This window comes from Puma concolor, chromosome B4 (assembly GCF_028749965.1).
Source record: "Puma concolor isolate L17-30 chromosome B4, mPumCon1.1.hap2, whole genome shotgun sequence".
Lineage (NCBI taxonomy): Eukaryota > Metazoa > Chordata > Mammalia > Carnivora > Felidae > Puma > Puma concolor.
The window spans coordinates 63292628-63318477 of NC_141673.1; the positions used below are offsets into that span (position 1 = coordinate 63292628).

At 51.2% G+C, this 25850-nt stretch overlaps 2 protein-coding genes across 3 annotated transcripts; both read right to left on the reverse strand.

The window, feature by feature from the left end:
* Positions 1-136: 136 nt before the first annotated feature.
* Positions 137-10901, reverse strand: SOAT2 (sterol O-acyltransferase 2). 2 transcript variants are annotated; one of them, XM_086713288.1, is made up of 15 exons: positions 9713-10901; positions 9182-9237; positions 8521-8657; positions 8107-8166; positions 7711-7818; positions 5904-6180; positions 5402-5471; positions 4550-4634; positions 4010-4055; positions 3674-3803; positions 2596-2693; positions 2068-2166; positions 1429-1564; positions 788-933; positions 137-586 (listed from the first exon to the last, which is right to left on the reverse strand). In XM_086713288.1, exons 1-15 carry the CDS (start codon positions 9786-9788, stop codon positions 536-538), a joined length of 1575 nt encoding a protein of 524 aa, XP_086569414.1. In that variant the 5' UTR covers positions 9789-10901; the 3' UTR covers positions 137-535. The 2 variants fall into 2 exon arrangements, with proteins under 2 accessions (XP_086569414.1, XP_086569416.1); XM_086713290.1 differs by lacking the exon at positions 137-586 and having other exon boundaries at positions 793-933; positions 2621-2693.
* A 152-nt stretch (positions 10902-11053) lies between these two features.
* IGFBP6 (insulin like growth factor binding protein 6) lies at positions 11054-15210 on the reverse strand. The gene is made up of 4 exons (XM_086713291.1): positions 14672-15210; positions 12525-12664; positions 12220-12339; positions 11054-11408 (listed from the first exon to the last, which is right to left on the reverse strand). Exons 1-4 carry the CDS (start codon positions 14997-14999, stop codon positions 11283-11285), a joined length of 714 nt encoding a protein of 237 aa, XP_086569417.1. The 5' UTR covers positions 15000-15210; the 3' UTR covers positions 11054-11282.
* Between the last annotated feature and the right edge of the window lie 10640 nt (positions 15211-25850).

Below are 25850 nucleotides of genomic sequence, written 5' to 3' on the forward strand. Positions count from 1 at the left end.
TGCCACCTTCCAGCCCCTTCCAGCCCCTTTCAGCCCCTTCCAGCACAAAGTCTTGCTGCTGTAGACACAGCTCTTCAATCGTGCCTGTCCAATGTGGGCCTTCAACAAATAACGAAGGGAGGAATAAACAAATGAATGAATAAAAAGGGATACAAACTTTATTATTGTATTGGAAGCAGTTCAAACCTTTCTCAGACCTTGATGGCCCTCATTTCTCTAAGTCACCCCACATTCACCAAATCTATAAGATCCTTCAAGTATCCCCAAGTCTGGACAGTGATGAGGTAGGAGGGGGCTCTGTGCCCAATCCGTGGGGCTTGGCGGCTCAAGAGCCACCACCACAGTCAGTTTGTGCTTAGCGGTTCTACAGGTCCTCAGATCTCAGTCCCTGGCATTCCCTGCTGGGGTCATGCCTGCCAGGCCCCCTTGACTTGGAGCTAGATCTAGGAATGCAGGGAGAGGTGCTCTGGTCCGAGGCTTTGCAGGCAGAGAAGGACTTGGTGGCGTCCTCTGGGCAGTGACAGTGCTCTGGCTTCTAGGTATGGCAGGACCAAGATCGAGGTGTCACCAGCCCCCAGAAGGTTGTCTGTGCCAGAGAAAGGTGAGTTATGCGTGAGTCCCTCCTGTCCCCACCCTACGCGTCCAAGACAAGGGAGCCCATCACCCCCAAACCAGGCCTAGCCCCTGACCATGGCTATTGAATTGGGCAAGAACAGGGGGCTGGCTCTTGGAGAGGGGAGGTGTGTCCTTCTGGATGGGGAGCTGAGGGAGGGCGGTGGTCCCTTACCTGGGGTAGGGGGCAGTGTCGCCGTGCATACCATTCCTGGCAGTACAGGCTGACTTGGATGCCTTGGCCCAGAAAGAGCAAGGTCCACATTAGCACATTCCATGCTGGGCCTGTGTGCCGGTCATGCATCATGAAGTTCAGCAGCCCTGATGCAGGAGGAAAGGTTGTTACCCCAATTCCAGTGCCTTGTCTCCCTGGATGCCCCCCATCCCCCCCATCCCAGGGTACTGGGAAGAGATGGAACAGGAAGGCATCATTGAGGAAGATCTTGAGCCCAGCTCCGGCAACCCATGGAGGTCTCGAGTGGCTCATGTAAAACCAGGATTCCTCAGTTTACACATCAATATCCTGGATCTCATACTAAACCTCCCAGCCTCATGCCAGTTTTCTCTCCTTTGTCTCCCTCTATGTGTGCCCTGCTCAGATGCTCCACTCCAGCCAGAAATCATCTCTCACATCCCCCAGGATACCTCCTGCTGCTTCCCTCCCTGTTCCCAAGTTCCTCCCCACCCCAACTTTCATGCCTCTTCCCAGAAGGGTATGTGGCCTCCCCCATCCATCTGGAATCTGCAGGAGCAGGACTCCTGGCCTCCTCCCTCTGGATGGCTCCCCCTCCAGTGGCACACAGAGGCCAAGCTCACCTCCAAAGACAAGGAAGAGCATGAGCATGACCGGGTAGAAGAATCCCAGGACAAAGCAGAAGATGTACTCATGGACCACTGCAGAAACCAGGAACACACCCAACATGGCTGCCCCTCGGGCCCGGCCACCGAGAAGCTGGCAGGGGACGGGGGAGAAGGGTGGAATCAGTCTCTCTAAGACTCTTCCACAAAGAGTCCCCTCCTTAAGGAAGCCAGAAAGTATACAGTACAATGGAAAGAATATGAGATTTGGGGGTCTCAAGGGGTGATACGTCCTACTTAAGTTCTTTGGGCCTTACATGCAATTTTTTAAAGGGGACATAATACTTACTTCTCAGGATTACAGTGCAGATTATGTATGTGAAAAGCCTTGGTAACTGAGAATTGCTACATGCATGTTTATTAGAAGTCTAAGGAGGAGAGAAGTGCTCTGTGGAGGGGTGGGGTTAAGAGTAAAGAGGGAAGGAAGTTAGATCCTAAGAAGGATTTTCTGCCCACTGGGTTGGGTAGAAAGGAGCAGATGAAAGTCCAGGGGGCCCCTAGGTCTGGAAAAGGCGAAAGATGCAGAGGAAGGGAAGGAGAATGTTCTGGGGAGGCTACATTAACTGTGGGAGTTGAGGGGGTCTGCAGAGCCCATACCCACAGCCCATCTTGATAGACGTAGCTGTACAGCCAGTCATGGACCACCACGTTCCAAGTGCGGTAGTAGTTGGAGAAGGACGTTGAATTCCACCAGTCCTGGGGAAGAGTGGGTCAGGGTTAGGGGAAGGAGGTGAGCATCAGGGCCCTGACTCTTCCCAGGCCCCAGTGGCTCCCCCTTGCTCCCTGCACCCTATCCCAATTTTCTTCCACAAGGGGCTGGGCCCTGGCTGAAGAGGGACAGCAAGAACTTTCCCTGCAGTCTCTTCAGGACCTGAGGCCCACACTCCCTCCTTCATCCCCTTCCAGGAGAAGATGGTTCCAGTGTACCATGCGCACAGAAGCAGTTAGCCCTGGCTAGTCAAGAGGTGGACAGGTGGCATTAGAGCCACACCCAGAGGAGCGCATTTCTCACGTGAGAGCTTGACAGCACAGCTGAGGTGACACCCAATGGAGCCATCATCCTCCCCAGATCGCTCCCCAGACCTCCCTGCACCCAGCTCCCAAGTGGCCAGGTCCAGGCCCCACCCGATAGAACATTCTGTCTCCAAACCGTAGCATCTCTGCGAAGGCGTTGAGCCAGCAGTGGAGGAAGGCAAAGAAGATGAGCAGCAGCATGAAGATGCCTGGTGAGTGGGGACAAGGGCTGCATGTCAGACTGCCCACCTGGCTCCCTTGGGAAGCCCTGAGGGGTCCTCATCAGCAACCAGGGCCCCAACTCCTTCCAGCCAATTATTTGTCACTCACAAATTCTTACATTCATTAATCCATCCCTCTGCTCATGAACTCCAAGCCACATGTCGGGGATGCACAGATGAATCTCAAAGCCCTGGCCATTGGCAGTTCACAGAGTGGTTGGAGAGAGAGAAAGAGAGAGAGAGACAGAGGCAGAGATCGGGACAGAGACAAGTCCAACCATGCGTCAAGGTCAAATGTGCTGGGAGCTAAGCACGGGTGGCTATTGAGGTGCTTGGGAATGCAGAGCAAGGGGTGGGTCATAGTGACTGATGGCTAAAACTGACAGGCTTCCTAGAGGAGGGGGCATCTTTGTTATGGGCCTCCAGAAACAGACTGGAGTTCACAGCTGGAAAATGGGGAAAGGTCATCCCAAGCTGAGACACCAGTATGAGCAAAAGCCCGGAGGCATGAAAGTACATGTCTTTCAAGGAATGGCTGAGCTTGTGGCAGGACGAGAAGATAGGCTAGGCTGTCGGGGAAGGGGTCTTGAATGCCAGGCCAAGGGGTCAAATCTTATCTGGAGATGCCAGCAATGGGGAGTGACTGGAGTTTTGGAAGCAGAGTAGGGAATGATTAACCTGTAGGAGGGAAGTTCATCTGGGCAGCAGTGTCAGGGGAAGGTGGGAAGATTGAGAGGGAAAGCAGGCAGGCGAGGAGGCTGATGTGGAAAGAGGGAGTGGAGTGGCCATCTGAATGAACTGAGACCCTAGCAATGGAGCAATGAGGAGGCGGGGGACACATGTGGGAGAGGTTTCTGAGGCAGGAGGTGTTGAATCTGACTGAAGGAAAGGAGTGAGGGGAGGGAGGAGCCCCCCGCTAAGCCTTCCCAGGGTGCAGCCCTCCCCAGCCCTGCCTTCGGTGGGCATACCTGGCAAGGTGGCGTGCATGATAGACAGCACCAGAGCCCGGGTACTGAAGGGCTCCCGGCTCATGTTGGCAAAGACGGGAACGCAGAGGCGGCCCAGGATGAAGCAGGCATAGAGTACGCAGCCCAGAGCCTGGGGGGCGGTGGGTGGGGGGAACATAACTTTGACAGGGGTCACTAGCAGCTGCCCCCTCGACTCTGGAATCGGATTCTGGCCCAGCACCTGCCTCCTCTTACCTTAGCCCCACCCTCTGACCTCCTCCCCAGGCCTCCCGGACCCCACTTCCAGAAATGCCCCACTCAGTCACCACAAGTCACATTTCTACCTCATCTTCTGACCTGGGCAAAGTTCTTGGCCACGTAATTCCACCTGACGTTGGGTGTCCTGCAGCAGCAATGGGGACAATATGTTTTTAGTCTTTTTATCTTTTAGCTTGTTCCATACCCACTGGTACACAGGTTCTAGGGCCCTCTCTCCGAAGCTCCCTCAATTGCTCGGGCCTGGGAGGATTATCTAGGCAGGTAAGGGTCTAGAACACTTTGGACCTTCCCCAGTAGACATGGCAAATGGATTTTTAACTTGAAGGTCAACTAAAGTGCAACCATCAGGAGGTTGCTCCAGACCGATGGGTTTCCCAGGGTGCAGGATTTTCAGTGCTAACACTGGGACAGCCCAGGGCCAATCCAGGACAGTTGGCCACCCTTGTGGGTTGTGCTTGGAGAAGGCGTAGTCTGTCTGACACCTATTTCCCATTTTTATTATGGGATGCTTCCTGAGAACGTGGTCAGTGCCTGAGGCTAAAGGCCTCAGAGAATGGAAAGTAGAAAGCAAGGTCCCTGATGGGTCTGGGCATTTGGGAAAGAGGAGCAGGGTCTTACCTGGGGTAAGTCTCCCTGTAGATTAGTGTGGGGCAGAAGAGGAAGTAGAGGTAGCTGGAGAAACTGGGGGCCCGCATGCCCTCACCTGGGGAGGAAGGAGAGGGCTTGGATCAGTGAAGTGGGGAAGGAGAGAGGGCAGGGGGAGTGGAGGCTGGGACTGGTGGGTGGAGGCCTGGATGGGGCAGAGGTGCGGTGGGGGGGGGGGTGGAGTGGGAGGGACCCGACTTTGGGTCTGGAGGTGCAGTCGGGAAGGTGAGACTAGGCAGGAGCTGAAGCTGCTCTTTGGTTGCCCTTCTTTTGCTTCCATTCTAGGCACCCTACTTTCTGGTGCAGCACCTGCTGTGGCCAGAGTTTCATTTGGTATTTATAAGCTCCACCACCCATTCTTTCTCTCCTTCTGCTCTGACTCCCCCACCACGTTTTAAAAAAGATTTTATTTTTAAGTAATTTGTACACCCAACGTGGGGCTCGAACCCATGACCCTGAGATCAAGAGTCACATGCTCTGCCGACAGAGCCAGGATATACGTCCATCAGATCTTAAGTCCAACACTTAACCACTCGGTCATCCTGGTACCTCCTGACTTGCTAATATGAGGCTCTCATACTCTGGGTCTTTCCAGGCTAAGCCTGGAAATTGGAAAGCGCCAGAAGTCCTGGGCCACAGAGGTACCATATCTCAGAGGTGGGACCAGAGGATGCCTAATGACTAAAGCCCACAGAGTCTAGTTGGAGGTCAGAATTCTGCCCTGGGAGCAACACAGGCTTAGGAAGTCAGAGCTTTTATGAGAATCCTGGTATGGCTGGCTTCATTCAAACAGCCAAAATGACTGAGTTCAAAGCAGTGCCTCACCTCCTCTGGCACAAAGGGTTCCAGGCACAGCCTCTCTCAAGAAGGAGTAGCTCTTCATCAGGAGCCTGACCTGAGAAGGAATGGAAGGGAGGTTAAGTTGCTGTGTGGCTTTGAGCAAATCACTTAACATCTCTGTGCACTTGTTTACCGAAGAGAGAGACCGGCGGATTGCAAAATCTGTATGATCAAAGCCCATACTTTATTTTTTTGTCGGGTAGTCTTTTAACCTAACACAGGTAGCTGCTGGGATGAATCAGGAGTAAAGACGTACAGGAAATGCCAGGGCGGAGCCTCCAACCAGCCAACCCCCCTGACTCCTTGCAAAATCTGATTACTTTTGCATAACAGCAAATATCCTTGGTTCCTGCTGGTGCCCTCAAATCATTCCAGATGGACTCCGCCCCTAGTAACTAGCTCCGCCTCCACCAATACTGTAGTATCAAGTCCCCTTCCCCACAGGGGCCCTACCCCAGCCTCGCCTGCCCATCACCCCATCACCTACCTGCTCAAAGACCAGGATACAGCGGGAGGCAGGCGGAAGCTGATACTTCAACGCCACGTGGACGGGGAGGACCCAGAGCACGGTGGTGTGGACAGCCAGCATCATGCAGCCCAGGCCCACCCCCAGCATCCAGGCCCCTCTTGCCCGGGGCCTCGCCCACAGCCTCAGGGCCTGGTAGGGCACCAGCAGAGTGGACAGGAACATGGGGACCCACGTCATCAGCGCCAAGGGCAGCTGTCCAAAGCTGAAGATCAGTAGGTCAAACTCCAGCATCAGCCTTGGAGTAGAGAGGAAGAGACAAGGTAGACAAATGTGTGGCCCGACTTTGTCCCCTCCCTGTGCAGTCAGAACTCTTGGGAAATAAACTGAGGCATTTTGCCCGAGTTTCCAGCTCCCCATATCTGAAGGTGTTCAAGATGGCACCTCTATTGTCCCAAACTTCTAACACAGGGCGTCGCTGGAAAAGACTGGATTGTGGGATGGGTTTGCTTACAAATGACCTTTAGAGCCCTCTGAATTTTGCGGTGTTGCAGAAGGGCTCAGAACTTTGTATGCCGTGGGCATTAGAATATGAGGTTTTCAGAGTTTAACTTTGGAAGGCAGCTATGCTCACCACTATACCACCAACGCTTCAGAGTTTAACTTTGATTTTTGTCAGTTTTGTTCTTTTGGAACGTCTGTCGCTGCAGATGCAAGTTAGTGGAAAGCAGGTCGTTAGGTGTTTTGTTTGCTTAGGTTAAGAGTGTTTGGCTTGTAATGGTGAAAAGTTGGAAACAACCTAAGTGTCCCTTGGTAAAGGACCAAATGAGCAAAAGACTGGCACCTCCAGACCACAGTCGTTAAGAACAGTGGGCTGACCTGGAAAGATCTCTGAGATAGGAAGATAGGTTGTTAAGGAATGAAATCAAGAAGTACAGTGAATATCTTATTTATATAAACTTTCTACACACCGCTTCTTGGTTCTTATAGACACGTGGGGGTGAATGCGTGGCAAATGCTCTAGAGGGACTCTCTGAAACCTGTGAAAACCCTTACGTCCGGTCTGGGGTTGAGGGAGTAGTCGGGAAGGACGGTCCCTTGACACGCATTTGGACTTTTCACTGAGATTTGATCCTTATACCACTCATAGAATTAACAACAGTTTTACCAGAAGGAAATACGTTGCAGAACCTGCAGATCTTTGATCCTTTTCTTTTTACTGCTTCCTAAACCCTACTTAGGGTGAGGTAGGGGACATGCAAATACAGACCCCCTGGGGCTACAGAGCCCTCTGAGGCTCACCCCCAGCGTGGGGGGGGGGTGCTGTTTGGGGGCGTTTGCATGCATGTCTGTCTCCCCCCTCCCCAAGACTGGTAGTGCCTCATAGACAGGGAGGGGGTCTGGCCGTCATCTCTCTGGCTCCCAGGGCGGGTCCTTGGGAAGTGCTCCATGAAGGTTGCTTGGATTGAACTTGGGAAGAACTTGAGAGAGTGGTGTGAAGCGAGCCTGCTAGCTTACATGGATCTGCCTTGGGGCAAGTTTCCTACTGAGAAGTATTTGAGTAGGCGACAGAGTGTCCCCAGAGTGGCTGACCTGGAAGGTCAGAGCAAGGGCCATCCAAAGGCTGTGGAACGAAGAAGTCAAGGTGCGTTTTAGGTGGGAATGTTGCTGGAAGCAATGTTGATGTGGGTCCAGGAATCACAGGATCAAAGGAGGGCTTGTGCTGTCTTAAGCCAGTGGCAAGTGGAACACTAGGGACCTAGGGGGTGTGATCCACGTGCCTGTCCCAGGCATGCGGTGGGGGGGGGGGCGGTGGGGGGTCGCCTACCTGCCCTCATCAATGAAGTCGATGGCCAGGGTGCTGATGATGAAGACGCACAAGCCGGCGATGAACATGTGGTAGATGGTGCGGAAATGCTGTACTTCCATCAGCTCGCTGGGGGGACAGGGGCCCGAATGTCAGTGTGGGAGGGTCCTGGAGGTCCCGCGGACCCCGCTCAGGCACTGTACGCGGGTGGGGGTGGGGTGGGGACTGGTGATTGGGAACTTCCAGCTAAAGGCTGGGCCGATCACACCCAGGGCAAATGGGGAGACTAAACTTTAGAAACCCTCTCCAAGTTTTCCCTCCAAACACCTAGAACCCGAGGATGAGAAATGAGGTGTCCTGGAACCCTCGCTGAATCCCTTTCTTTTCCTCCATCCCCTGCCCTTTACGTGGACTTACTCAAGCAGGGACTTTCGGATGATGAAAATTTTCCGCTTCCCCAGGGATGGCTCCCGGGCCCTAAATGAAGACAGTTGTTCTGGATCAGGACCCAGAGGAAGAAGGCCCTGGGTAGAGAGCAGGGCCTTGCAGAAGGTCAATACTTGGGAGCCAAAGGCAATAGTAGAGGTAGGTCAGGGCCAGGGCCAGAGGGCAGGAGCAGGTGGAAGGTCAGGGCCAGGGCAGAAAAAGACCCCAAAGGTGGAGGTCAGTGTTGGGCAGGCAGAGGCAATACGAGCAAAAGAGGGAAGGTTGAAGTCGGGGTCATGCCAGTGCTGGCAAAGGAAGTATGAGATGATATTTAGGGTTCATGACCCTTATGCTAGAGGAGCCCGCTCTAGCCATTCCCCAGCCCCCAGGTCCTCAGACTCTTACTTGCTCAAGGAATCTGGAGGAATGGAGGACAGGGGTCCGCCTTGTTGTGGGTAGCATTGGATGGCTTCCTGCACGGCCCGATCCAGCAGCTCTATCAGCTGTCCCTGTGCTTGCTCCAGCAACTGTGTCTTCACAGCCTGCAGGGCAAAGCAGGGCAAGACCCACTGTCCCTCCACCCGGGCAGCCATCCTCTGGTTCCCCATATATCTACTGAGCTTCTTCTCTCTGAGCCAGGCACATTGCTAAGCGCTGGGGATAGAAACATGAACAGGCACGGTTCCTGCCGAGAGGCTCCCCCCAAATTTCTCTCTCTCTGGCTTCCCAGACCAGCAGTGAGGACCAAGGAAAGACATTTCCAGCGCCAGGGCCTGGATCCCAACCACCTTGTCGTCTCTGACCCTACTCCCTTCCCCCTGTCCCCAGCCTTCCCTCTGCTGACCTTTAGCCCGACTAACAGAAGACTGTTCACTGGCTGACTCTTGGCCCCTGCCCTGCTGACCTGTATTCCAACCCCCTCCATCTTAGCCGTTGGCTCCAACCTGATCTGAAAGGTTTTGAACCCAAGAACAAATTGTCTTTATCACCAGGCTGGTCTTCGTCCCTGCCTCCTTCCACTCCCAAGACCTGTCCATCTTGACGTCTGACCCCTGACCTCCCTCACCTCCATATGTCGGGTCCATTGCACCAAGTCCAGGCCTCTGTCCTTCTCAATGTTTCCTAGGGGTAGGGTCAAAGGGCACACCCAAGGGGGAGGGGGAGTTAGGGTTCTGTGACCTTGTACGGACCCAGAAACATCCTCTTTCCAGGAAATGCTTTCTGCAAGCTCAGCAGCCTCCCTGCCCCCAACCAGTCGATATGTAGTATCACAGTGAGGCGATCAGAAGGGGAAGTTATGGGAGGCGATCAGAAGGGGAAGTCATTTTTGCAGGGGGTGAGGCCACTGGGAGCCGGATGACAATACCCGGGACTGGGAAGCTGCTCCATTCACCCTCTGGGGTGAAAGAGTCTGCAAGATAAGGCAAGGCCCCCGCTCCGAATATCCCTTTCACTTCCCTTTCCCGGCTGGGCAGTGAGGGACAGAGGCAGGGGCTGCCTCCCCTGTCCTCCCAAGAGAGTAGGAGCCTCCCCCGCAGCAATGCGTCTCCACCTCCAACGCCCCCTGAGCTTTCTGCACCCCCAGAGGGTGCCTCACCACCTCCGGAGCGTCGGCGCTCTTGCTCTCCTCTCGGCCCTTCTCCCTTCCGCGATCGGGCCGCCCTTGGCTCCATGGTGTGAGTCTCGACCGGGCAGTAGGCGGCTATGGAGTGTTCCCTCCCTTCCTTCACAGCCTGCCAAGCTCTTATCTCACTCGGTTCATCTGACAGCTCCAAAGACTAAAGTCCTTTTCAGGAGGAGGAGACCTCCAGGAGCACAATAGGTTATCAGGTCTAGAGGGTAACACTTCTCAGCTGGCTGTCCCAGGGAGGGTTGCAACACCCCAACAGCCCTACCGGCCGCCCAGATGCCCAGCTGAGCGAGCTATCCCTCCCACCAGAACAGTGGCCGTGCACTGTGTACCTATGTATGTCCATGGGGAGGGGGACTTTGCCTCTCTGAGGCTTATCACATAGGATGACTTGCCTGCCGATCTCTTTCCCAGCAGCCTGATCTCTTTCCCAGCAGCCTGAAGGATCTTTAGGTATCAGTGCACTAGGCTCCCTTAGACCGGGAGATAAGGTGTGGGAAAGAACCTTGTCAGCTCAAAAGCACTGTGTGCAAGTGATTAATGTTCTGATGTGACTAATGTTCTGTGACAAGGTGGCGTTCTGGCCCCTCCAGGAAGTGCCAGGACCCCCTCCCCCCAAATCAGCTCTTTCCTACACCTGCTTGGATTAGCATGTGGGCAGAAAGGGGGCAAAACAAACACTTATTCAGCACCTAGGGAACACCAGGTATCACAAACCACTCTGAAGGAAGAGCGAGATTTGAATCCTCCCTCTGTCATTTACCAGCTGTGTGACTTCAGGCGAACGACCCAGATATTTTAAGCCACAGTTTCCTCCTCTGAAAAACAGGGGCCAAAGTTCCTCCCTCACAAGGTTATTGTAAGCTCAGAATGAGGTAGTGCAGGTAAAAACACAGGGTCCAGGGTCTGGCCCATGGGAAGGGCTTAGTAAATAAGAATTTCCTTCCCTTTTTTAGTAGGATGTAATAGAAGGATAAGTGCTTCGAGAGTTTCCTCTTTGTTGGGCTTCTGCTGGGGATTAGCTATTAATCCTTTCTCTCCCTTCTCCCATTGTGTCCAAAGATGAGTGTTGGAAACAAGGTCACAACTTCAGACCAAGGTCATGGCCTCAATGTCTCCCCTGCTCTCGCTCCCTGGTGGGTACTGGGGTGAGGGCTGAGGGCTGGAAACCTCCGCCAATGGCTGTCTCCTGCATCCCAAGTGCAGCAGGAGAGACAGAAGGTAGTCCACGGGGAAGGAGAGCTGCTATGGGGGACGGGTAGAGAGAAGGGGAGGGGCTCCATAAATGTGAAAGGTGGACCCAGAGACGTAGGCCAGAGACCCCCAACACAGCTTTATTAACATCCCAAGCCAACACCAACCATCTTTCCATGTGTGGGGTCCCAGGGGTGAGGGGGACACTGGGAAAGGGCCTGACGGTGGAGTGTGGGGCTCAGGGCTCCCGAGTTACTCGTCACTCAACAAATGACCCAAGATGATAGCTCCGTGCTCCTGCCAATGGGCCTGCAGCCTCCCCCTCCCCGCCCCCTGCCCAGCCTTAGCCGCTGCTGCTCCCGGTGGGACAGGAGGAGCCTCCTTCGCCTTCTGGGGACCCTGGCAGGGGCTGGCCCATCCGATCCACACACCAGCAAGGACCTCTGCGCTGGCCCTGGGAGGAGCGGCACTGGGGAGAGAGGCACACGGATCAGAGGTGCGGCACTGAGGCTCCCACAGGAGGGATGGGAGGGCCTGTGGGTGGGGGATGGGCTGTGGGCCCCAAGTCCGAATGTGCAGAGACCTCTGAGAGCTCTCAGGACAAGGAGACAACCTGGGTCCCTTTCTCTTGCTCTCCTCTTCTCCACCCACCAAACGGTGCCCATTCTTCTAGGCAGAACAGTAGTTCTCAAAGCATGGTTCCCAAACCAACAGCTGCAGCAGCAGCGGGCACTGTGTTAGAAACGCGAATTCTTGGGCTGAGAGGGGCTCAGCCACCTGGGCGTTCCCAGCCCTCCGTGACTCTGAGCCGCCTCGCAGATGTGAACCTCTGAGTCAGGCAGTCTGGCTCCTCTGCCACAGCGTGGGGCTATTCTCTAGGTTTCTGTGGGCCCTAAAAGTTGGGGGATCATTAAAGGCAGCGGCAGTGTCTTCTTTGTGCCCCCTTTGTTGTTGTTTTTAATGTTTGTTTGTTTCTTTGTTTTGAGAGAGAGAGTGAGCACGAGCTGGGGAGGGGCAGAGAGAGATCAGGGCAGAGAGAGATCAGGGCAGAGAGACAGGGGGACAGAGGATCCGAAGCAGGCTCTGAGCTGACAGCAGAGAGCACAGGGTGGGGCTTGCACCCACGAACGGTGAGATCACAACCTGAACCGAAGTCAGATGCTTAACCGACTGAGCCACCCAGGCGCCCCTCTTTGTGCCCCTTTGTAAACTCCCCCCACCCCATCCCTGGTAGGAGCCTTGTGCCACGGGACCGAGGGGAGGAGAGGTGGGGGCCTCACCTGCCGCTTCCGGTAGAAGCCCCGATGGTCACAGTTAGGCACGTAGAGGGTCTGAGCCCCTCGGTACACCTCGGTCTGGAGTTGCTGCAGCACCGAGTCCAGATGTCTGCGGCACGGGCCCTGGGGGAAGAGAGTGCAGGCACCTCAGAACCCGTCCAGCCTGCCTCCACTGTCCACCCCCCTCCCACCGCCAGCCAGGTTCCCAGGATGCATGCGGGAGACTTCTCCAGGCCCAAGGGGATAGCCTCGGACGGGAGTGTGTAGGACTCCCCACCCTGCCTGCTCCCTGCCATTCACAAACGCACCATCTCGGTGTCTTGGGCACCCCCCGGACTGGGCCGGGCGGGAGTGGTCGAGGTGCCCGGATTCCTCTGTTGGTCTCTGCGGTTCACATCCTGTGGACGAGTGGTCCCTGCCTGGGATTTACCCTCCTTAGGATTCTCCCCTACAGCCACAAGGGAAATGGGGGAAGAAGAGTCCAGAAATCAGCCAGATGTCAAAGACCAGAACCAAACGGAAGAGAGCCCTGTTCACCTTGACTCCCTGAAGCGGGAGGAAGGGAGGGGCTTTCCAAGTAGGAGAAATGAGGGTGGTTAGAACCTGGCTCCGTTACCTTCTCTTGGCTTCAGTTACTTTCTCCGACAAATGGTGATATTAGCTTTCCTGACAAAAAAAAACCCAGACTAGTTTTAAGGCTTATAAGGGAGAAGCACTTTGGGAAGCAAAAACCTAGGACGAGTACAAGTACATTGGGAGGCCTTGGGCTTGGGGAGAAAAGACCCGGCTGTTCCCCCTGAAGCCAGCAGGGGGTGCACCAAGCCAGGGAGATGAGGCAGAAGAACGAGGGGTATGGGAGGGGGTTAGCAGGGACCCAAGTGGAATGTGTGTCCCCGCTGTGACCCTGCGGTGACTCAGCCCACCCCCTCCCCGGCTGTAGACATGGTTACTTTAGGGGCGCTTGCATCGGGGGCCTCTCCCTTCTGGTCTCCCATAGCTCAGCCTAGCTCAACCCCAGTGGTCCCAGGAGCAGGTACGATTCAGCCCTTAACCAGGACAGGCGGAGGGCAGGTTGCAAAGATGCAGGGAATGAAGGGCTTCTGACCTACAGGCTGCTCTTGGCTCTGGAGAAAATGTCACACGTGGTGTCTGGGGGGCCTAGGGAGAGCTCAGGATGGGAGGAAGTGAGGAAATAAATCAGGGCGTCAGGGCAAGGGAAAGGCAGGGAGGAAGAATGTGCACTGCCTGGAAATCGCCCCAGGTGTAAAATGAGATATTATGGCCCCTAAAGGGATCGTCTCTCCCTTTCCATGCCCAAAGACAAGCTCTGCTCAAGTCCCCAGTCCTCAGACCTAGACATTTGCTCCCACCTGCCTACTACCTGCAACCCAAGAGCAATTTCCTCTGCAATCCCGACTCGCATCCTTCTTCCTCCACCTTTCTCAGACCTTGCCTCTCATTCCCTCCACGACCACGCTCCCACTGCCTCCTCTGACCCACCTACACACCCCTTCCTATGAGGACCCTCTAGCAGCTTGGACCCAGGCGTTTGGGACTGAAAGAAATTCCAAGTTAATTTCTCATCCCTTTCCGTGGAAGAAACCAGGAGATCAGATGCCTGGTTGGGGGGAGGGAGTGTGCTGCTTTTATTTCCTGCCCTATCTCTCCCTGCTGCCCCCCATCTTTTGGGTTCTGACTCACTTCTGTCCCATCCACCCAATGACTCAGCCTTCTATTTTCCTCCCTAGGGTAGGGTGGGGTAGGGTGGGTGGAGGGTTCTGAGCAGCTTTAAATCATAACCCTGATTTGGCAGATTCCTTCTTTTCCCACCTCTATCCCATCCTTTTGAGGCCCCCAGAGTCTGCCCTCTGACCCCAGTGTAGTCTGACACAATTCAGGATTGGGGACATCTTCTGTTCTAGACCCTATGTTCAGGTGCTTTGGACACCCTGATATTAAGAGGAGAGGAGGGGATATTTCTCAGTGTGTGTGCAGAATTTGGGAGTCGGGGTTCCCTTCCCTCTTTCTCCAAATGGAAGCTGAGAACAACACCTGGGTCCTTTCTCCAGCTCCGGGGTCCAGGGAAGGAGCTGGGATGCTGTGGCAGACGGCATGGCCCTAAACCCTCCACCCTCACCTTTCCCCTCAAGAGGAAATAGAAGGGGCCAAAAAGGTTGACCGCTGGGATATGTCCCTGCTTTATCCCCAGGGGCCCCTAGCTGCACCCCGGCCTTCTAGCGGCTCCCCGCCCTTGCCCCTTCATCCCCCCGTCCCCTCCCCCCCCCCCCCCCCCCCCACGCAAACGTGACGCCCAGGGTTAGGAAGGGGAAGCATCAATGGCAGAACCCATCGCAGGGCTCGCAGGGCTCGCAGGGCTGCCCGCGTCCTTTCCAGGACCCTGCCGGCCGCTTTGCGGGTCTCACGTGGGTGGAGCAGGGGCGGGGCGCGGACTCACCCGAGGGCGCGCGCGCCCGGCGGCAGCGGCCCCGGCCCAGCAGCAGCGCCCGCAAAGGCGCCTCGTCTTCCTCGGGCGGCTGGCACTGCAGTCCTGGGGCGCAGTTAGGGGTGTAGACCCCGCACTGCTGCCCCTCCCTCCTGAGACAGCCCCCAGCTTCCTTACAGCCCTCCGCCGGCGGCCCCCCCTCCTCCTCCACGCAGCCCCCTGGACAACCCGCCTGCACCCCCTGCCCGCAGCCTGGGCACCGTGCCAAGGCGGCTCCTGAGCGGGCAGCGAGCAGCAGAGTTAGCAGCAGCAGGAGCGGGAGCAGCCTGTGGGGGGTCATGGTCAGGATTTTTGCCCCGTCCACTCCTCCCAGCGCAGTCGTAACACAGCTGCTGCCCGCCGCCGCCCCTCCGCCTTAAGTAGCCGCCGGTCAGGGGCCGGGCCCTTTAAGAGCCAGGTGAAGGGGGGTGGGGGGAGAAGGCAGGGGCATTCCCTAAACTGGGTGGGACTGAAGAGGCTCCCCCCGCCCCCACCTGGTCCTCCCCACTTTTCTCTGCCCACTCCCTTCCCAGTTTCTGTTTACTTCCCAAATTACTCTGATTTTTCTTGCTTTGTTCCCGGGACTCTTGGCCGGAATTTGGGAGCTGGACAGCTGGCTGGAGGCACTGGAGAGTGGGGAGGGGTGGAAGAAGGAGAGGACGGGAATTGGGATGAAGGGAAAAACCTGGAATCCAGCGCGGGTGTCTGTGTCCTGTCGGGGATGAAGCCGCCGCGGGGACTCTGGTGGAGAGGGGACTGCTGTCTGAGAGGGATGGGGAAGGGATGGTGTGTGGGAGTCACCAGGGAGATGTGTGCCAAGGGAAAGAGAGAAGGCAGGGATGATGGGTAATGGGGTCTTGGGATAGCCCACTGCTGATGGGAGAAAGTAGCCCAAGGGAGAGGCAAGGAAGAGCAGGGCCTGAGATGTTAGTGTGGGAAAACACGGGCCAGGGGGCCAGACTGGGGGATAGAACGGGTTGGGGGAAGCAAGGGGAGAGATGGGGAGAGGGTGAGGAGTCACACCTTGAATGAACAGGCTTTAACCCTAGGATCGCGGTGGGCTCATGGGAGTATCCCAGAGGGTCCAGTGTGCAAGGACGACAATGCGCTCGCTGAACACCTGGCAGGAAGGGACAGGGTAGTGGTGAGGGATTAGCCCATTGAATTATGGAGGTGGTGGTGTATGGGGGTGGGTAGGTGAAGCACAAGTTAGCATGAACCCATACTCTGGAGACTCTTGGGAACAGTGGACAGAAAACAGACCCCCCCCCCTTTCTGTCATTCATCCAGGTTAGCCCACTCCTCCATTCCTTTCCTTTCTTAGCATCTACCCCCTCCCCCCCCACCCCCACCCCGAGCATCACTCATTGGGTTTTCTGGATTCATCAGGTCTTGCTTTGCCCAGGGGGGCACTGGACCCGGAGAGTCTGGGTATTTCTTCCGGCTGTCTGTCTACCCCACCCCCACGGCCCACAGCGGCTCTCTGGGACAGTGCCCCACCCATCCCCAGCCTCCTAGCGGAGCCGGCCTTCCTAGAGGCAGGAAGAAGGACCGCTTCCTTTGGCAACTCACACCCGCTCCGGATTACGCAACAAGGGCCATCTCATTCTTTCCTAAAACAAGAGCTCTGGGCAGTGGCTAAGTTTAAATTCTGGGCCCCCAAGCAATAACGTCAGCAAGGGCTTCCTGAACTTTTAGGTAAATACAAAAAAAAAAAAAAAAAAAGAACTTCATTCTCAGCAGCCCTCTGCCCCCTTCGTTGGCTACCCTGGGACCCTAGAACATGAATTTGGGGAGCAGTGCCTTGCAGTGGCTCTGAGACATGGACGCAGTTTGGACAGGCTGGGAGGAGGGGGGTTGGGGGAGTGGGAGGGGGCCACTGTCCTCCACTGTGTGAAGACTCTGTGACCTCCTGCCCCAAGCTCTGACCCCAGGGTGGAGAGCTCTGTCCTGTCCCCAAATCCCTACCACTATTTATTATGCCTTGCACATGGGTTCCAGCTTGTTGCTCCTGCATAAAACAGGAAGGCCCTGGGAAGTTTGGGATGGGGAAGAGATGGTCGCGCTCCCTGCAGGATCCGCGTGCTCCCTGCAGGATCTTGCTTCTCCTTTGTAGGTTATATTGCAGGAAAGCCCAACACTTGGCTAGCCTCTCATATCCGCCACTCCCTTCTCAAACAGATTCCCCCAGGTTTACTGCTCCCACCTGCCCAGCTTGCTCCCTCCCTGCAGTGCAAGCTGGGCTGAGCGGTCCAGCACCACCATGGTACTGTTGCACAGTACTGCCCTTTCTCCACCCCTCCAGTGTGGGTGTCCAGAGCTGTACACGGTGGGTGCTGGAGTCTAACCAGTGTCTTCCTTGCAGACTGAGACTCTTGGACTCTGCTTTTCCTCCCTTGGGGATGCCCTTCACCACAGCTCCGGGAGCCGTGGGATCTGAAGCACGTGGTGAGTGCTCAGGATGGAGTGTGGGCCAAGATGCAGTCCTTTGGGACTCTGCCCTCCTTGAGAGAGAAGAGTTTGCTGAAAGCTTTTCCAAGGCTGTGAAAACAGCTTGGGCTATTGCTTCGGCTTTTCCAGAGGTAAACTCTGCTGAGCCTCCTCCTCCTCCTGTACGGGACACTGTCTTCTTTGGATCCCTTATGCTCTGTGACTCTCACACCCAGTAAAGGAAAGGGCCTGCCTAGAGCTTTGAGTCTGAGGAAAGACAAGTGGTGGCCCATTTCACAGGCAGAAAGCTCCAGGGATGCAGATCAATGATCACATCACGACATGGCCAAAGTCTAGCATGGGCTAGACCGGGACTCTTCTGATAACCTCAGCTGGCCTCCAGCCTTCGGTCCCTGCAGTCTCCACAAAGCCTTCCAGTTGGTCCTGGTGCACACAGTCCTGACCATGGGACTCTCTCCTTCTCAAAGGCCTCTGGTGGTGCTCCATGTCCCCTGCCCCTCACCCCGAAAAATCTGTGCTCCCATCTACCATCCATGGCTCTGGGACAGTGACCCTGGGAGCACACTCTGGTTCAGCCAGCTGGTTGGGTCACCTTTCCCAGAACCCCGTGGCAGTCTCCCATCTCTGGGGCTGAACTGAGATTAGGGGAAATGAAGGTGTGGCCTAATCGGGGCTCAGAGGGCAATTCTTCCTCTGGATTCCAAGCACTCATCTCACAGGGACAGAACCCTTATTCCCTTCAACACAAACCAAATCCCATCACTTCGTCCTCACCTGCTCAGCAGGCAGGCCAGCTCTATGCCTTCCTTTGAATTCATCCACATTATTGTGCTGCTATCGTCAATTGTTGTGTATCCTTTCGTGTGTCTTACTTTCCCCGTTAGATTGTTGGTGCTTTGAGAACAGGAGCCCCACACCCTCTTCATCTCTGGGCCCCCAGCTACTGTATAAGGAGTTTGGAATTGATGCAAGTAAAAGTTGGTGTTTTGGGTGGGAGCAGAGATAGTCCCGGGGAAGAGCATTGGGAGGTAAGGGGGCACACTGTACCACTTCTGGAGGCTCCCATCACTCCTGTGCTTCTGGGCTAGCCCAACCCACCCCAGGAGGTCTCCTGGCCCTCCCACCACTTCAGCCGTTCTCTCTCTCTTCTTCTTCCTCCTCTTGCATTCAGAGTAAAGGCCGAAGAGTCTAAGAGGCCCAGAGTATGGTAGGGTGCAATAAGAGAGGGACATCTGGCTCCAGAATAAGTTAAAGAGGGCATCCTAGAGAATGAGGCTTTATAACAGAGCTTGGGAGAAGAGATGGGAAGGCAGCAGGGCATTTTTCTAGACTGGGCTGGAGTCGGCCAGACAGTTGGGAACGGGGAATCATTAGTGGACCAGAAGCAGCAACTGGGGATCTGAGATTTGCTTCTTTGTAATTAAATGAACAAAGCGTATTCAATAGATTCATAGAGGCTTTATTTATGTGGATATAACTAGCTTAGATGGACGTAATAGGGAGACCTGGTGCTCTCTGAGAGCTTAGACTTTATATCTCTTCATCCAACACATACTTCATAAACACTTAAAAAAATCAACAAGGCTGCTAGGGTATTCCAGGATAGAATGTAGACTGTTGCAAACGAATCTAACTGTATTACAGATCTATGGCGTAAGCACACTGAAGGTGGTGAGGGGAAAAAAGGTGCTGACCTCAGTAACTCTAGAAAACAGTGTTTTGACTGGAAACTGTAAGGCTAAAGATAAAAGGCACAGCATAATCTATATAAACACTGTGCTCTAGTTGATACATTTTCTCCTGGGCTTATAGGTTACAAACTTTAGAAACTGCTTTAGATGTAGAGCAGTGTTGAACAAATAAGTTACGGATATTGGGAGCCAGGTTTCTCATTGCTGGTGGGAGAAGCTACAGATAAGTAAGGGGAATAAAGTAGAAAATAAAAATCCAAGTGCATACTGATTGTATTAATTTGTTAGGGCTGCTGTAACCAGGTACCATAAATCAGGTGGCTCAAAACATCAGAAATTTATTGTTTCACGGTTTTGAAGGCTAGAAGTCCAAAGTTAAAGTGTTGGCAGGGCCATGGTCTTTCTGAGACTCTAGGTAGAATCCTTTCTCGCCTTTTCCTAGCTTCTAGTGGTGGCCATCGATCCTTGGCATTCCTTGGCTTGCAGATACATCAGGCTAATCTCTGCCTCTGTAATCACATGGTCATCTTTACATTGGCTTCTCTCTGTGGGTATCTGTCCAAATTTCCCCTTTTTATATAAACACCAGTCATATTGAATTGGGGCCCACCCTAGTGATCTTGACTTAGTTAAATCTGCAAAGACCCTATTTTCAAATAAGGTCACACTCTGAAGAGTTGGGGCTAAGATTTCAACATTTCTTGTTTTGAGGGACACAATTCAATCTATAACACCGATACAAATAAGTGATTAAACAAATAAATTAACAAATAAGTGGGGAAGAGGAGACAGATCTTCCTTCCAGAAGACTTCCAATGTATGTAGATACTCTGACCTCCAGAAGGTAGAGCTTAACAACTCTCCCACCTTGGGCTAGACTTGGTGATCATGCTTCTAAAGGGGAAGGAAAAATAGTAACTTCATAGGGGAGACACGTGGCAAACACTACCTTAACCTTGTGATCAAGGTTAACCTCACCAGTGATTGTCAAATGGGTATTCATGTATCCCCCCTCCCCTATATATGACATGGGAAGTACTTCACCTCTATGAATTTCTTTCCACATATCCATAACCCAATCCAACTGCAAGAAAAACATCAAACAAATCCAGGTTGGGGGACATTTTACAGGATACCTGGCCCATTTTCCTCAAGACTGTCAAGGTTATGAAAACCAAAGAAGGACTGAGAAACTGCCTCCAACCAAGGGAGACTGGGGAGAGATGACAATGAAGACAGTGTGGTACTGTGGATTGAATCCCAGATTTTGATCAAATCCAAATAATCTTTTAAAGGGGGGAGGGGCGCACCTGGGTGGCTCAGTAGGTTGAGCATCTGACTTCGGCTCAGGTCATGATCTCACCGTTTGTGTTTGTGAGTTTGAGCCCCGCATCAGGCTCTGTGCTGACAGCATGGAGCCTGGTTTGGATCCACTGTCCCCCTACTCTCAAAAATAAATAAACATTAAAATATTTAATTAATATACATATTAATTAAAGGGGGGGAGGGGCACCTGGCTGTCTCAGTTGGAAGATCATGTGACTCTTGATCTCAGGGTTGTAAGTTCCAGCTCCACATTGGATGTAGAGATTACATAAAAATACAATCTTAAGGGATGCCTGGGTGGCTCAGCTTGTTAAGCATCTGACTTTGGCTCAGGTCATGATCTCATGGTTCGGTTCATGAGTTCAAACCCCGCATTGGGCTCTGTGCTGACAGCACGGAGCCTGGAGCCTGCTTTGAGTTCTGCATCTCCCTCTCTCTCTGCTCATGCTCTGTCTCTCTCTCTTTCTCAAAAATTAGTAAACTTTAAAAAATACAAATAAAGTCTGGAGTGTAGTTAATAGCAACGTACCAATGTTGTCTTCTTAGTTTTGGCAAATATACCATGGACATGTAAAATATTATCAGTGGGAGGAACTGGGTAAGAGATATTGGGCAACTCTCCACACTATCTTTGCAACTTTGCTATAAATCTAAAATTATTGCCAAATAAAGAGCTTATTAAAAATATATATCACAGTAATGGTTTCACCTCAGTTTCTAAACAAACAAACAAAAATTTTGTATGTCCCATGCCCTGAACTGAAGATAGAGAAATAAGTAAGATGGCCCCCTGCTTCCGAGGAGATCACAGTCTATAGAGGATGGCCACGTGAATTACTGACAATGATAATAATAATAATAATGATAATGGTCAATAAAAATAATAGCTTACATTATCTAATACTTTCTATATGCTGAGAACTGCACCAAGCACTTTACATATAATTCTCACTGTAAGTTATTAAATGGGTGATGTTATTATTTGCATTGTTCTTCCTATAGGGGAACAGTAAGTCTTCAAATAGAGAAGTGACAGAGCAGGGGTTTGAACTCAGATTTCACTTGAGCCCTCTGTGAGCTGCTTCAGTGTTGTCAACCTCCTAGTCATCTTTGACGGTGTTGCTGGAGGGTTTTGTTCAGAACCATCTGCTGGGAAAATCCATCTCCAAAAGACCTCTTTAAACATGATCACTTGGACTGGGAAAAGGGCCATTCCACAGAGCGTCTGTGGTTAAATTCTGAGCCTTTAATTCTGAGCCATGGCCAACATGACTATCAGAACATTAGGCATCAGAAGGATTACCTAGGATCCTAATGGAATTTTCCACCTATCCCTATTTCAAACCCAACACGTCTAAAATCACACTTATTTTCTCCTCCCACGAACCATTCCTTAACTTTCCTATTTTGGGCGTGGTCTCAGCACTCTCCCAATTTCCCAATCATCTTCCATGCTTTTCTCTTTTCTCCTGAAATTACCTAATCCTGTTGCTTTCCCCCATCTGGTCTTAAAGTGTTTCCATTTCTGTGGCCACCTTGATTATTTGGGGTCTCATTGTCTTTCACCTGGACCATGACAACAGTTTCCTATGGACTGTCCCGTTTTCAGACATTATCTATTCTGTACCCAGACTATTCTTTCTGAAATGAAAATAGAGCATATAATTCCTCTGCTCAGAAACCTTCAATGATTCCCTATTAACTCCAGGATCAAGTCCAAATCCTTGGTTTTCAATCCTCTTGTTCTATAACCCCTATCATTACCTTTCAAGAACCACCCACCCTGACCAAATATGCTCTTTGAATTCATACTTTGGAGCTTTTATTCGTAATTACACTCCTAACCTTGCCCTTCTTCTCTAGCCTTGTATTCTCTAGTTTTTATGATCAAGTTCTGGGTGAAATTGAATAAGTCTTTTCACCCTGATCCCAAGAAACTCACAGTCTCTGGGGAAAATAGACAAGGAAATCAACAATGACACTATGTAAGGATAGGAGGGATCAAAGACTAAGTGACACAGAGGGAGAAAAACTTAAGCTTGCCTGGGAGAATCAGAGAAGGCTTCACAGGGGAGATGATGCTTTGGCTGATTGTTGGAGTAGAAACTTATTAGGGAAGGAGTAAGGGGAAGGCTTCTAGGCAGAGGGAGCAACACCTGTCTTTACCAATCATGTGGCTGTCCATCATGTGTCTTCTGTTAACATTTCTGATAGTTTGTCTTGTATTTCTAGCACACTTTCATATACCAGATCTTTTCTTCTTATAACTGGCTTATAAATGCCCTTAGATTAGGGGCCATATCCTCTATTCCCCCATCCATAAAATGCTTGTTGCAATATCCACTTTGTAGAATTGTTATGTTAGGGGAAATTCATGTGATGTACATGGTAGGCATCCAGTGTTTTTGTTTTCCTATAATGAATGGAATGAAGTGTCTAACTCAGTTCCTGGCCCACATAATATACTCAGCACTTAATGATGAATGATCCTACCCTGGTTCAAAATCGTTGTGTTCACATCTGAACTCTGCTTTGGAAGGCCTCATTGGATGGGAAAAGATCCAGAGAGACGCAATATTTCAGCAGGGTGAGGATACCTGCCTGTGAGAGCTAACCAGATGAGGGCTGTCCAGTCTGAAGAGGAGGCAAAGATGTTGAGATTCAACTCAAGTTCACTGAATGCTTATTTATATTTTGCATAATTTCACAATGTTCTATTACCATCTCCACTTTGCAAATAAGAAGGCATATTTAGAGACACCAAATTCCTGGCTGAAGGCCACACAGCTGGACGGTGGGATCCACTGGATTCCAAGTTCAGTGCTTTTTACACTTCAACATAAAAACTTTCGTGATGTAGAAAAACATTAAGACTTTGGATAAGTTAAATACAGACTTGTTTGCTAAACTGTCTAAATACTCAAACCACATGTAATTTCTAGAGCTAGAGAGAAGTTGTTTTAAGGCAAATAAAAGGAAGGGTAGACTTATGTTCGGGGTAGGGTAGGAAGAAACACAAGAAATGTATTATTATGATAAGCAGGACAAACTGGAAAAGAAAGAAATTAGAAAAGAAGTAATAAGATCATAGGTATAAGATCCCTGGCAAGTCATGAAAAGACTAGACCTCCTCTTTTACTTCTTCTTGAGCTATGAGAACACCCTCAGCCTAAATCTGGCCTCTTTCCAAAGGCAACCTGGAATTGTTCGAGGTCTGGGTTCCTACCCTTCTGGGCAGGCCAGCTGTGCCCTCTTTATTACCTGTCTCTGGCAGAGCTATTGAAGAAAGTATCCTAGGCTGTAACAAAACATTGGTCATAGTAAATATTTCTTTTTTTCCTCCCTAAAATTTTGGCTTGAGGGCCTAGAATTTAGTATTAAACAACCAGAGTAAGTTTAGGGAGATAGCAATTAAATCTCATACATCACACTCGAATACAGCTGACCCTTGAACAACATGAGTTTGACCTGGTCCACTTATAGGTGGATTTTTTTCCCGATCAACACGATATAGCACTGTATTTTCTCTTCTTTGTTATTTTCTTAGGAATATTTTCTTTTCTCTAGCTTACTTTGTTGTAAGAATACAGTATACAATATACATAACATACGAAATATGTGTTAACTGACTGTTTACGTCATTGGTAAGTCTTCTGGTCAACAATGGGCTATTAGCAGTTAAGTTTTGGGGGAGTCAAAAGTTATACATGCAGATATGCTGTATTTATCGGGAAAAAAAGCCCACGTACAAGTGAACTCGCACAGTTCAAACCTGAGAAGACAAGACACAGACTGGAAGACAATATTTGTAAATCACATATCTGATAAAGGATTGGAATTCAGAATATATAAAGAACTTTCAAAATGCAATATTAAGTAAAGCAACTCAAGTTTTAAGACTGGGCAAATGACTTGAACAGACATGGTCACTATCTTTATTGTGGACCTATTAGGATTAGCTATGGAGGCCAGCCTCAGGATCTTCATCTGCAAAAAGGAGATAATAATAAGAGTCACCAAAGAAGATAGACAGACGGATAACAAATAAGCATGTGAAAAGATATTCGATATCGTTAGTCATTATGGAAATGCAAATTAAAATCACAATGAAATACCACTACATATCTATTAGAATAGCTACAATTAAAAAGAATGACAATGCCAGTGTTGGAAAGGATGTGGAACAACTGGAACATTCATCCACTGCTGACAGAAAGGATACAACTGGGGCGCCTGGGTGGCTCAGTCGGTTAAGGTTAAGCATTCGACTTCCGCTCAGGTCATGATCTCACAGCTTGTGGTTCTGTGCTGACAGCTCAGAGCCAGGAGCCCACCTCAGATTCTGTGTCTCCCTCTCTTTCTCTGCTCCTACTCTGATCACGCTCTGTGTGTCTCTCTCAAAAATAAATAAACATTAAAAAAATTTTTTTTAACTGACACAACTATTTTTTTAAATGTTTATTTATTTATTGAGAGACAGAGAGGGAGAGAGAGAATCCCAAGCAGGTTTGGCACTGTCAGCACAGAGCCGGACTTGGGGTTTGATGAACCCCTTGATGAACCTTCATGGCTTCATGAACCATGAGATTATGACCTGAGCCGAAATCAAGAGTTGGATGCTTAACCGACTGAGCTACCCAGGCGCCCTGATACAACTATTTTGGAAAAGTTTGGCAATTTCTCAAAAAGTTAAGCATACATCTACCATGTGACCCAGCCAGTCACTGCGAGGGGCTTACCTAAGAGAAAATAAAATGTATGTCCATACAAAGATTGGTGCGTGAACGTTCATAGCAGCTTTATTTGTAAAAGCCAAAAATCAGAAACAACTAAATGTCCATCCATCAACAGATGAATCATTAACAAATTGTGGTATATCCACATAGTAGCATACAACTCAGCAATAAAACAGAATGAACTAGTGACACACGCAGCAGCAACACAGACGGATCTCAAAATATTTATTCTGAATAAAAGAAGTCAGACATCCCTCCCCAACAAGAACATGTGTGTGTGTGTGTGTGTGTGTGTGTGTGTGTATGAAATCTGTGATTTCACTTAAGTAAAGTTTTAGAATATGCAAACTAAACTAGTGACAAAAAGCAGATTAGTTTCCTGGGGATGAGAGGGTGGGAGGGAGGGATTACAAAAAGAGCACAAAGAAACTTTTTAAAAAATGTTTTACTTATTTTTGAGAGAGAGAGTGCAAGCGAGCAAGCGAGCATGAGTGGGGGAGAGGCAGAGAGAGAGGGAGACAGGGACTGGACATGGGCTACTCGCTGACAGCAACCGGCCCAATGGGGAGCTTGAACTCACGACCCGTGAGATCATGACCTGAGCCGAAGTCCAATGCTCAACCGACTGAGCCACCCAGCCATCGCCAAAGAAACTTTTGGAAGTGATATTATGTATGTTCATTGCTTTGACTGTGGTGAAATTTTCATGGGTGTATACATAATCTATCAAATTGTGCACCTTAAATATGTAGGGCTTATCCTATGTCAATTATATCTCAATAAAGTTGTTTAATCAAATACAGTTAGATATCAAACACAAATTGTCAATCAAATCCTGAGAATGTTAACAGATTGATGATTCACCAAAAGGGCCAGCCCCACACCTGGAACCCAAAGATGAGGAATTCTCGAGTGGAATCACCAACCATTAGTAACACTTTGGAAACA